General features: G+C 52.1%; 1 protein-coding gene across 3 annotated transcripts in view; it reads left to right on the forward strand.

The window, feature by feature from the left end:
* The window catches only part of ATP2C2 (ATPase secretory pathway Ca2+ transporting 2), a 63533-nt gene that overhangs the window by 13627 nt on the left and 37052 nt on the right, over nt 1-12854 (forward strand). For all 3 annotated transcript variants that reach the window (XM_053906709.1, XM_053906711.1, XM_053906710.1), the window contains exons 2-3: nt 8584-8694; nt 9967-10083. In XM_053906709.1, the coding sequence (XP_053762684.1) occupies nt 8584-8694; nt 9967-10083 (228 nt within the window). The remainder of the gene's footprint in view (nt 1-8583; nt 8695-9966; nt 10084-12854) is intronic.

A 12854-nucleotide genomic window follows, 5' to 3' on the forward strand; every position in this document is an offset into this window, starting at 1 on the left:
AGGACATACTTCAATAAATGTTTAATGTTGTCCATACAGGTAAATAAAAAGCTTTCACAATTTGATTTTTTAAAAAATATTTTAAATGTTTTTATTTATTTTTGAGAGAGAGAGAGAGAGAGAGAGAGAGAGAGAGACAAAGCGTGAGCGGGGGAGGGGCAGAGAGAGAGGGAGACACAGAATCTGAAGCAGGCTCCGGGCTCCGAGCTGTCAGCACAGAGCTCGACGTGGGGCTCGAACCTGCAAACCATGAGATCATGACCTGAGGCTGAAGTTAGGCGCTCAGCCAACGGAGCCGCGCAGCCTCCCCTTGACTGGTCCTTTGTTAATGGACATGGGGGTTGTTTCCAGTAGTTTGCTTTTGTAAACACTAGTGCAGTGGGTGACTTGGAAGAGATACTGTCCTGCAGTCAATAGGTCTGCAAAAGAAACTGCTAGAATTGGTCAGCTTTAGACTTGATGTTGCCACGTGGCCTTCCGCGAGGGCTTGCCTGCCTTCCCGAGGATGAAAACTCGCTCCCCCGGCCCCGCAAGCCGCAAACTTCTTGACCCTGACCTCGCAGACAGGTGAAGACCGGCTGTGGCCGTTTTCAAACGCGCTCCGGTTTTCAGTGAGTTTGATTATCCTTTCACATGTCAGCCTTCTTTCCGCGAACTCTTAGTTTCTCTCTTACGTCCATTTTTGAAAACCATGGGCCGAACCATGGGCCGACGGTCTCTTTCCTTCTTCGTGAGTACGCGCTCCTCGTTCGCTCGGGGGGGGCCATTCACCGTCAGTGACACGAGCTGCAGGCGTCTCCCCGGTGCGGTGCTTGTCTTTAGACTTCGTGTGTGGCGCTTTGTGCAAAAGACAACCCCGTTGTTACGCGGTGAATTTATCAAGTTTTTTCGTTCGTGGCATCTGGCTTTGTCTTGTGCTCAGAAAGTCCTTTTCCTGCTGAGATTAAAAAAGAACAAATGTATGGGGCGCCTGGGTGGCTCAGTCGGTTGAGCGTCCGACTTCGGCTCGGGTCACAATCTCGCGGTCCGTGAGTTCGAGCCCCGCGTCGGGCTCTGGGCTGATGGCTCGGAGCCTGGAGCCTGCTTCCGATTCTGTGTCTCCCTCTCTCTCTGCCCCTCCCCCGTTCATGCTTTGTCTCTCTCTGTCTCAAAAATAAATGTTAAAAAAAAAAAAATTAAAAAAAAAAAAAAGGACAAATGTAGGCCATGATTTCTTCCGGTATTTTCTGTTTCTCTTTGTCCTAATTGTCCTCCTTGTTCTTTTAAACAAAGCTGCTGGTGTCATTCGTCAGTTGAGGGCGAGGGCTGTGTCTGCTTTCCCGGGGTACCAGGCCTGGTTTCCTGCACAGCGCGAGAAGCTGGGGACTGGATGAGGGACCGACAAGGGCTCGTTTGACGGGACGCAGGCCGGCCGCACTGGCCGTGGCACAGGGCATTTGCTCTGCCATCACCAAGGGGAAGCCTGCAGCATTGCCTGCAGGCAATGTATTTTTACAGGACCCGGTGGTTCTCCAACTGTGGAGTGCCTCACTGTCCCCTGGAGGGACGGCTAAAGCATGGATTGCAGGGCTCCTGCCCAGAGCTTCTGATCCGTGAGATGTGGGATGGGCCCTGAGAACCTGCCTTTCTAGTGCGTCCCAGGTGACGCTGGGCTGAGGACCTCTCGGCGAGAACCACCAGGCTGAGGCATAACCAGATAGTTCACAGATGCCTTAGGAGAGACTGTCGAGGAAGTCTTGGAAAGAAGGAAGCTTTTGAATTCAATTGGGGTCCTTTGCCCTTCATCTCCAGTGTCCCCTCCGTAATGACCCTGCCCGATTGTTCTTGGGTTACCATGACCCTTACGTTGTTCCTCTCCAAGTGCCTTGATCCCAATAACTGCATCCACCCACACTATGAGACTCATTTTTCTCTTTTTTAATTTATTTAGAGAGAGACAGAGACAGCGTGGGCGGGGGAGGGGCACAGAGAGAATCCCAGGCAGGCTCCGCCCTGTCGGCGCAGAGCCCGGTGTGAGGCTCGAACCCATGAACAGTGAGATCACGCCCGGAGCCGAAATCGAGTCTGACGCTTGACCAACTGAGCCCCCCGGGCGCCCCTACAATGAGAGTCTAGAGGAGTCAGGGCTGTGTGGTTCACTGGGCCCCTGACTTCCTCTGCGGCCCCGGCCCTCCTTCTGGAACCCTTCCGAGTCACGCTCTGTCCCTTCGAGTTCCCCAAACGCACCACGTGCTCTGCTGGGCACCTTGCCAACTGTCCTTCTTGAGCCCGGCCGGTCCCTCTCCGCTCCCTGGGAACTCGCTCCCGCACCTGCTTCGAGGATGCTTTTACTCACGACTCCCGAGCCCCACCCCTACTCAGAATCGCACCCCTGCCCGTCTCCTCTATAGAGTGAGGTGTCCCCACCATGGCACTGCCACCTGGGCCACGGGTGTCTCTCGGTCTGTTCCTTCCCGCTGTTCCCAGATTTGCAGACACCGCGTTGCATTCTCATGGCAGATAGAGAGTAATTTTTTCGCGGGCGTGTGTCTCATGCAGCAGTCGGCGAGCTCCCCATGTATATGTTCCCTTCCGCTTTCTGGGTCCCAGGCACTGCCCTTGGGGCCCCGTGTCTGGTTTCCTGTTACCACCCCCACCCCCCCCACCCCCGGAAACTTACAAGCCTCTGCTCTTAGAACCCTCACTTTCCAGAGGGGGAAACCAAGGCATGGGGGAGGTTTTGCACCAACATGTTGAAGAAATAAATGTCTAAGGAATGTTTAAAGAAACAGGGAAGCAATCACTCGGGTCTAACTCCCTGAGGGCTTGCGACAAACCGAGTCCCCCGGCTGGACGGAAGGCAGAGAAAGCCTGGCTTCTGGCTCAGGGAGGCTGGCCCGCCCTCCCAGGTGCCACGCACGCACTTGTTCCCCAGTGAGCTCACGTTGTCAGCCGACTCAGCTGTCAGCGAGTGTCCTGTTTGCCCCTGGTGGCTGCTTTGGAAGCCACCGCTAGGTTAAATATCCGCTCCGAGCCATCTCTGCTTAGTGAAAACACTCAAAGTCCGAACGTTCCAGACCCTTTCCTTAGGGGTTTGGGAGGGCCCACGCCTGGCAGGCGGCTCTGTGTACTGTGGGCAAACAATACTTTGGAGGTCACAAAGGGAGGTCACCTGTTGCATGATCCTGTTTATGTGAAATATGCACAAGAGGTAAACCCGTAGAGACAGAGAGCAGAGTGGTGGGGACTCACTGACAGTGGCCACAGGTCTCGGGGGGAATGGAAAGGTCTTGGAGCTAGAGGGAGCTGGTGGCCGCACAGCATGGGAGATGCACTAAATGCCACAGAATTGTTAGAGGGTTAGTTTTAGGGGCACCTGGGGGGCTCAGTCGGTTAAGCGTCCGACTCCAGCTCAGGGCATGATCTCTCGGTTCGTGGGTTCGAGCCCCGCGTCGGGCTCTGGTGCTGACAGCTCGGAGCCTGGAGCCTGCTTCCGATCTTGTGTCTCCCTCTCTCTGACCCTCCCCTGCTCCCTCTCTCTCTCCCTCTCTCCCTCTCTCTCAAAATTAAATAAACGTGAAAAAAAAAAAGTTTTATGTAATGTGAGTTTCGTCTTAATTTTAAAAAGAGAATAAAGGAGAAGGGAGAGGTGGCCCCCCACCTCAGGCTTGACAGGAAGCGGGACCAGGGGTGCCCCAGAGGGCACCTGACCTCCATCAGGATGTGCCACTCTCGAGACGAGGGGCACACACTGGGATCCTCACCCGATGGATGTGTGTGAGCATGTGTTCCAGTCGTCCGTCCAGTGGCGTCGAGGGCACGTGCGTCTCGATTGGTGTCCTCATCTGGTCTGGGAGGACGTCAGGACAGAGTGATGCTTCTGTGTCTCACGCAGGTGTCACTCCCTCTGCGCTGCTGAGGTTTTGTGCCCCATCACTCCTTGCGTGTCCTGTGTGTGTGGGACCCCACCCAGCCGGTGCCAGTCGCTCCCCTGTCCCCCCAGTGATGACACCCAAACACGTCTCCAGGCATTGCAGAGCCGCCCCTGGGTGACAACACCTGCTTTAAAATACATCATGGTGGGGGCGCCTGGGGGGCTCAGTCGGTTGAGCGTCCAGTGTCGACTCAGGTCACGATCTCGCGGTCCGTGAGTTCGAGCCCCGCGTCGGGCTCTGCGCTGACGGCTCGGAGCCTGGAACCTGCTTCGGATTCTGTGCCTCCCCCTCTCTCTGCTCCTCTCCTCGCGCGCTGTCTCTCTCTCAAAAGGAAATAAACATTAACAAAATGTTTTTTTAATAAAAAAATAAAAGTACAGTGTGGTGTTTTATCCCGAGAGCCACTGGAATCCGATGTTTCAAGCCTGGTGCGTGCGTGCAGGGTGGGTGTCCGGAAAGCTCCCGACAAGCAGGGGCGCCCGTGGAATGTGATCACTGCTGTGTTTTTTGGTCACGGCACAAGTGAGAGCAATCCCCGGAAGTGGACGTGGTTGGCAGAGCGTTTCTTTCTTTCGTTCTTTTTAAAAATGTGTATTTATTTTGGCGGGGGGCGGGGGGGGGGGGTGGTGCAGAGAGAGAGGGAGACACAGAATCCGAAGCAGGCTCCAGGCTCTGAGCCGTCAGCACAGAGCCCGATGCGGGGCTCGAACTCACGAACCAAGAGATCGTGACCTGAGTTGAAGTCGGTCGCTTAACTGACTGAGCCACCCAGGCGCCCCTGTTCTCAGTTTTGAAGAGTCTCTTATGCTTTGGCTCTCTCCCACTCTAACCTCTTTTTTTTTTTTTTCTTCCCCTCCCCCATGGGTTCCTGTTAAGTTTCTCAGGATCCACCTAAGAGTGAAACCATATGGTATCTGTCTTTCTCTGTATGGCTTATTTCACTTAGCATCACACTCTCCAGTTCCATCCACGTTGCTACAAAGGGCCAGATTTCGTTCTTTCTCATTGCCACGTAGTACTCCATTGTGTATATAAACCACAATTTCTTTGTCCATTCATCCGTTTATGGACATTTAGGCTCTTTCCATAATTTGGCTATTGTTGAGAGTGCTGCTATAAACATTGGGGTACAAGTGCCCCTATGCATCAGTACTCCTGTATCCCTTGGGTAAATTCCTAGCAGTGCTATTGCTGGGTCATAGGGTAGGTCTATTTTTAATTTTCTGAGGAACCTCCACACTGTTTTCCAGAGTGGCTGCACCAGTTTGCATTCTCACCAACAGTGCAAGAGGGTTCCCGTTTCTCCACATCCTCTCTAGCATCTATAGTCTCCTGATTTCTTCATTTCGGCCACTCTGGCCGGCATGAGGTGATATCTGAGTGTGGTTTTGATTTGCATTTCCCTGATGAGGAGCGACGTTGAGCATCTTTTCATGTGCCTGTTGGCCATCCAGATGTCTTCTTTAGAGAAGTGTCTATTCATGTTTTCTGCCCGTTTCTTCACTGGGTTATTTGTTTTTCGGGTGTGGAGTTTGGTGAGCTCTTTATAGATTTTGGATACTAGCCCTTTGTCCGATATGTCATTTGCAAATATCTTTTCCCATTCCGGGGGTTGCCTTTTAGTTTTGTTGGTGTTTCCTTTGCTGTGCAGAAGCTTTTTATCTTCATAAGGTCCCAGTAGTTCATTTCTGCTTTTAATTCCCTTGCCTTTGGGGATGTGTCGAGTAAGAGATTGCTACGGCTGAGGTCAGAGAGGTCTTTTCCTGCTTTCTCCTCTAAGGTTTTGATGGTTTCCTGTCTCACATTCAGGTCCTTTATCCATTTTGACTTTATTTTTGTGAATGGTGTGACAAAGTGGTCTAGTTTCAACCTTCTGCATGTTGCTGTCCAGTTCTCCCAGCACCATTTGTTAAAGAGACTGTCTTTTTTCCATTGGATGTTCTTTCCTGCTTTGTCAAAGATGAGTTGGCCATACGTTTGTGGGTCTAGTTCTGGGGTTTCTATTCTGTTCCATTGGTCTGTGTGTCTGTTTTTGTGCCAATACCATGCTGTCTTGATGATGACAGCTTTGTAGTAGAGGCTAAAGTCTGGGATTGTGATGCCTCCTGCTTTGGTCTTCTTCTTCCAAATTACTTTGGCTACTCGGGGCCTTTTGTGGTTCCATATGAGTTTTAGGATTGCTTGTTCTAGCTTCAAGAAGAATGCTGGTGCAATTTTGATTGGGATTGCATTGAATGTGTAGATAGCTTTGGGTAGTATTGACATTTTGACAATATTTATTCTTCCAATCCATGAGCAGGGAATGTCTTTCCATTTCTTTATATCTTCTTCAATTTCCTTCATAAGCTTTCTATAGTTTTCAGCATACAGATCTTTTACATCTTTGGTTAGACTTATTCCTAGGTATTTTATGCTTCTTGGTGCAATTGTGAATGGGATCAGTTTCTTTATTTGTCTTTCTGTTGCTTCATTGTTAGTGTATAAGAATGCAACTGATTTCTGTACATTGATTTTGTATCCTGCAACTTTGCTGAATTCATGTATCAGTTCTAGCAGACTTCTGGTGGAGTCTATCGGATTTTCCATGTATAATATCATGTCATCTGCAAAAAGCGAAAGCTTGACTTCATCTTTGCCAATTTTGATGCCTTTGATTTCCTTTTGTTGTCTGATTGCTGATGCTAGAACTTCCAGCACTATGCTAAACAACAGCGGTGAGAGTGGGCATCCTGTCGTGTTCCTGATCTCAGGGAAAAAGCTCTCAGTTTTTCCCCGTTGAGGATGATGTTAGCTGTGGGCTTTTCATAAATGGCTTTTATGATGTTTAAGCATGTTCCTTCTATCCCGACTTTCTCAAGGGTTTTTATTAAGAAACAGTGCTGAATTTTGTCAAAGGCCTTTTCTGCATCGATTGACAGGGTCATATGGTTCTTATCTTTTCTTTTATTAATGTGATGTATCACGTTGATTGATTTGCAAATGTTGAACCAGCCCTGCATCCCAGGAATGAATCCCACTTGATCATGGTGAATAATCCTTTTTATATGCTGTTGAATTTGATTTGCTAGTATCTTATTGAGAATTTTTGCATCCATATTCATCAGGGATATTGGCCTGTAGTTCTCTTTTTTTTACTGGATCTCTGTCTGGTTTAGGAATCAAAGTCATACTGGCTTCATAGAATGAGTCTGGAAGTTTTCCTTCCCTTCCTATTTCTTGGAATAGCTTGAGAAGGATAGGTATTATCTCTGCTTTAAACGTCTGGTAGAACTCCCCTGGGAAGCCATCTGGTCCTGGACTCTTATTTGTTGGGAGATTTTTGATAACCAATTCAATTTCTTCGCTGGTTATGGGTCTGTTCAAGCTTTCTATTTCCTCCTGATTGAGTTTTGGAAGCGTGTGGGTGTTTAGGAATTTGTCCATTTCTTCCAGGTTGTCCGATTTGTTGGCATATAATTTTTCATAGTATTCCCTGATAATTGTTTGTGTCTCTGAGGGATTGGTTGTAATAATTCCATTTTCATTCATGATTTTTATCTATTTGGGTCATCTCCCTTTTCTTTTTTGAGAAGCCTGACTAGAGGTTTGTCAATTTTGTTTATTTTTTCAAAAAACCAACTCTTGGTTTCGTTGATCTTCTCTACAGTTTTTTTAGATTCTATATTGTTTATTTCTGCTCTGATCTTTATTATTTCTCTTCTTCTGCGGGGTTTAGGCTTGGCAGAACATTTCTAGGCAGCGAGGCACTTGGGGGGCCACGTCAGGGATGGGGGCTGGCAAGAGGGAAAAGCGGAATCTGCTCTGTCTCTTTCAGCTGAAGTAAGAGGTTGGCTGATGCCTCCTTCCTCCTTCCCGCCGCCCAACAACCTGCTTCCTGGAAAAGAAAAAGATGATTATCATGTCCCGGGGGACAGAATACTAGGAATCGCTTTGCAGAAATACCTAGCCTTTTCCTGATTGAGCTCTCCTGTGCTGTCTTCCCGTGCCCTCCAGATACTTCCTCTGACTTCTATCCAGATACCCAGAGCTTGATACCCAGAGGTCGGTTGGGCCCCCCACTTTGCTTGGGTTATTGCAAATGACACGCAGGAACAGGCCGTGATATCACCTCTCAGCATCAGGGGCTTTCGCTACAACGTAGCACATACGTGACCACGAATCCCAGAAGTTCAAGGTTCGAGATTCTGAACGTGTACGTCGTCACCCTTCTCTCTCCGCTTTGCGAGTTCCAATTCCGTAAAATAAGTTTGCTTAAAAACAGATGCATCAGTAACAACCGACTGCTGGAAACAACCCAAAGGTCCATCAAGGGTAGAACGGGTAGGGGCGCCCGGGGGGCTCAGTCGGTTGAGCATCCGACTTCGGCTCAGGTCATGGTCTCGCAGTTTGTGAGTTCGAGCCCCGCGTCGGGCTCTGTGCTGACGGCTCGGAGCCTGGAGCCCGCCTCGGATTCTGTGCCTCCCTCTCTCTCTGCCCCTCCCCCACTCAGACTGTGTGTCTCAAAAATGAATACACGTTAAAAATTTTTTTTCTTTGAACTACAAAAAAAAAAGATAATGCGCACTTTCTCCGTGTATGCTTCGAAAATAACACAAAATTTGGTACAATTTTGTACCAAAGCGGTACAAAATTGCCGCTTGCTTAACAGCAATCCTGCTTTTTTTCGCAGATTGGTGGACAATGTGAGCTGAAAGCCATCGAGAAAGAGAAAACAGTGGTGGCTCTGTCACCCAAGGAGGCGAGCAAATGCCACAGAGAGGACTTGGCCAGAGCGTTTCATGTAAGACTTGAATTTGCGTTTGATGCTGGGATGGGGAGGCTCTCAGCTTCAGAAGAAAGCCCCCCACAGCCCTGATCTAGAATTCTGTGTTGTTATGCGTTTTTCTCACCACTGCTAGAAAATGCGACTCCTGTCGAGCCGTTCTGACATCCCACGGGGACCATTGTCATCGTCAGTCGTCTCGTCATTGCTGTCGGTGGAGCTGGCCCTCGTGGGGCCCTTACCCGAGGGCAGGCGTCCCCCCCAAACCTCTCTGTACTTCTCTTACTCGGAGACCCAGAGAACGCGGTCACCCGCGCGGTCCCGGAGGAGCAGGGCAAGACTTGAATCCGGGCGGTCTGACAGAGCTCAACCCCGTAACGCCCGCCTGTCCACACACGTTCTCTTTTATACGCTGGGGTGACGTACCTTTGGGGGAACGACCACGTTCCCTCGCATAATTATTGCTTTAATGCTGTGCAAACAGCTTGGAGTTGTATCTGGCACAATGCCAGGTCGTAATTATTACAGATAATAGTAATTTGAGCCCTTGTTTCTAAGGACGGGACTTTTCTCCATTTTTTTTTTCTTTTTAATTCTTAATTACGGTAACACGCTCAACGTAAAACGTGCCATCGTTGAGTGTACCGTTTGGGACCGTTGAGCGCATTCACGCTGGGGTGCAACCAGCCTCCAGAAGTTTCCGTCTTGCAAAACCGAGGCCCCGTCCCCGCGAAACATTCGCTCCCCCCCTCCCCGCCACCCGGCCCCTGGCACCCGCCTCCTCCTTTGCACCTCTGGGAGTCTGAGCCCTCTAGACGCCTCACGTAGGGATGTGGGCCGCAGCAGGTGGGGATCCCATTTTTAACTGGGGGGGGGGGGGGGCGACCGTCCATACCGTTCTCCACAGCAGGTGCAGCATTTGACGTTTCCAAGGCGAATTTTTTTTTTTTTTTTTTTTAAAGAAGTAAACAGAGGCGTTTCTACGTTTCTGGAATTCCTGGCTACAGTTCCCTTCATTGAAATTGTGGCCCGAGGTTGTCTTTTCTGCTGTAATTACAGGGCAGGAGGGCGGTCCGATTGAGACAGAACTGGACTGTGGGCTTTCCCCTTCTCTCTCTCTCTGTCCCTGTTTGCTCAGGGCCTTTCAACAAGTTCCTTCTCCTCTGTGGACAGCCCGGTTTCCTCGTCCACGGTGGCGGTGGCCGGCTTCCGGAGTGGAAGCTCTGCGGGGTGGGTTCCCTGGTCCTTCCTGGCCCTTCGGTGAGCCGGTGCTTAACCGTGTCCTTCCAGGTGGACTTACAGAACGGGCTGTCTGAGTTCTCGGTGTCGCAACGCAGGCTGGTCCATGGCTGGAATGAGTTTGTCGCCGATAACACCGAGCCCGTGTGGAGGAAATACCTCGATCAGGTAGGGGTCTTTCCTTGCGTTAGCTAGTGTCGGCCCGAGCGTGCGGAATAGCCCTTCGGTGTTTAGATATTGGTTGGAGGTGTCCTTGGACCAGTCTGGGCTGCAGGGCGGCCGTGCTATAGAGAAGGCTCCCTGCTCGTTCGGGCTGCTTTTAGCCTGATGGCCACGAGCAGCTCACCAACTCCCCAGGCAGCCATGACCGTGAACGATGCCTGCCCTTCGCCTCTGCCCTCGGTGCTGGCCCAAAGCCAAGTGGAAGGCACACGAGTCAGATGCCTGGAAGCCACAGGGAAGAGGAAGGAAAGCTTTGAAATACACGTGGCTGCAGGTTCTGATCTGGACGTCAACGCCCTTACCGCCTACCCAGTGCCAGTTCAGAACCCCCCCGGTTAACAGGCTGACTACCCCAGACACCTGCAGACATTCAGACTGCCTCAGTTTCCCCTCCTGAACCTGACACTTCTCCCTCCCGTCTGTGGTACCCCCGGCTGCCCCAGGCTTCAGCGGCCTTCCTATTGGCTCAGCACTTAAAGCTTCGTGATTGGCCGCTTGACGGACCAATCACAGCCCTCTGTGCAGCATCCTCTGTCTCTACTCCCCTCCAGTCCCCCCCCTCCCCCCCCACCGCTGCTCATTGGTCACGTCTCAGCACACTGGGGATATCTTTCATGGACGCGTTTGGCACCCAAGTCAGCTTCTGGATGCCTAGGTGGCTCTAGCCAGCCCAGAAGCTTCCCGGAATCCCAGGGTTGGAAGGAACCAGTGGAGGCTCCCGGAAGTTGGAGTTCAGGGAAGCAGGCAGACACAGGCGGGGGGGACTGACGGTCTCCCCTCTGCAGCTGGGCCTCGGTCTGTCCAGCGCTGACTGCCCCTTCCTGCCTCGGCTGTGTTAAAACTCCTACAGGGGTGCCTGGGTGGCTTGGTCGGTTAAGCGTCCGACTTCGGCCCAGGTCACGATCTCACGGTCCGTGAGTTCGAGCCCCGCGTCGGGCTCTGTGCTGACAGCTCAGAGCCTGGAGCCTGTTTCAGATTCTGTGTCTCCCTCTCTCTCTGCCCCTCCCCTGTTCATGCTCTGTCTCTCTCTGTCTCAAAAATAAATAAACATTAAAAAATTAAAAAAAAAAAAAAAACTCCTACAGATGCCAGCCAAGGGCTTTCCAGAAATGAGACCTCTTACGTTTCTAAGAGCAGGGAGCCTGCTTATTCAGCGTAAGCTTGTCCGTTCAGGGATCCATCTGTGGGCTTCCCTGCAGGTCTAGAAGGCAACTCCCGTGGCTGTGTTTGCCCATCCTCTGCACTCACTTACACATGCGTGGAGAGCACTCGCTCTGTTCCAGGTGTTGACCACCCTGCTTGCCTCCGGCGACAGGGAGCTCTCCACCTCGAGAGACAGCCCTGCTTCTCTGTCTCCAGCGAATCGCCGTTAGGAATCCCGCCTCAGCGTGACCCGAGACGCGTGGCCCCAGGGTCGCAAGGCCAAGGTAGATTAGAGTCAGGCCAGCAGGGTTCCAGCCCCAGTTTCCAGCCTTGCGACGCTTCGGGCCGGGCCTTGAACCTCCTTGAGCCCGGTTGCGCTGTCTGGAGATTGGAACTAGTACGTCCCTGCTGTTCTGGGTTTTACACGAGAAGAGGGCGGCTTAGCGCATTTAAGGACTTTCTGTCGTGGGCCCCCACCCCCATGCCTACAGGTTGGCCCTGGTTGAAGCTGGCAGTTAAGAGTCGGGCTGGCCGACGTGAATCCTTGGACAGTTCAGTTTCTCTCAGAGCCTCTGGCTGCTCATTGGTCAAGCAGGGACATTTGACGATACTGTGTCCTCAGGTTGGGGGGAGGCTAGCGTGTGCCCGGAGCGTGGCACAGATGAGGCGCTCGGTAAGATGTCGGTGGGTTTTAGTGTTACCGTTCACCTGGTGTATTGCCCGTGGCCCGCACGGTGAGCCTTCCGCAGACCCTTTCCACCTGTGTCCCTTTACGTGTGGCCTTAGAGGGGCCCTGAGCCAGGAAGAGTCTAATCATCTGCGATCAGAGCAGTGCCCGTGGCACATGGGTCGGCCACCTGTCTGCTGTGTCTCACGGTGACTCGCCTGTGGCGGGTGCTTGGGATGGTCTCAAGGTGGGGGAAGGAGGGGGGCTGGTGATGCCGGTGTGGAAGAGCCGTCTGGGTCCAGCTCCAGAGAGGGCCGAGCCTGTGGGACTGGAACTGGGGTTCAAGGTGGCACTTGACCCAGGCCTGGCTGGAGACCAGCACCTGGTCCCAGGTCTCAGAGTGGCCCCCGCCAGGATGCACAGCCCTGAGCTGGCCTGGAGCCCGGGGCTGGAGGGGCCCTGTGTCCAGAAATAGTCTTGTTGCTCTGGGAGTCCCGGGTGGGTGTGGCCTGCAGGGAGGGGAGGGGAGGGCAGGGCAGGGAGCCAGGTGGCCTTATGGAAGCGACCCGGACAGGAGGACATGCACCTGAGGCAGGACAGACCTAGTGCCGGTCTCTGCTCTGCTATGTGACCTTGAGTAGGAGTTCCAACCCCACCAAGCGTCAAGTTCCCCTGCCTCAAAATGGGTGCGGGCCGCTTCATTCATTCATTCACTCATTTATTCATTCTAGATAAGTGCTTTCCACGTTGCTGGCCACGGGCTAGGCATTGTGCGTAGAGCAGCAGCCACACCGACTTTCTGCTTTGGGGAAGACAGACGGCCAGCTTCCCGTGTCATCCGTCACCACTGACTGTGGTCAGGACGGCCGTTAGGAAACGATAGCAGGGAGGCTTTTTTGGGCTGCGT

The sequence above is a fragment of the Panthera pardus genome, unplaced genomic scaffold (genome assembly GCF_024362965.1).
Source record: "Panthera pardus isolate Hobbes unplaced genomic scaffold, ASM2436296v1 HiC_scaffold_19, whole genome shotgun sequence".
NCBI classification, from domain to species: Eukaryota; Metazoa; Chordata; class Mammalia; order Carnivora; family Felidae; genus Panthera; species Panthera pardus.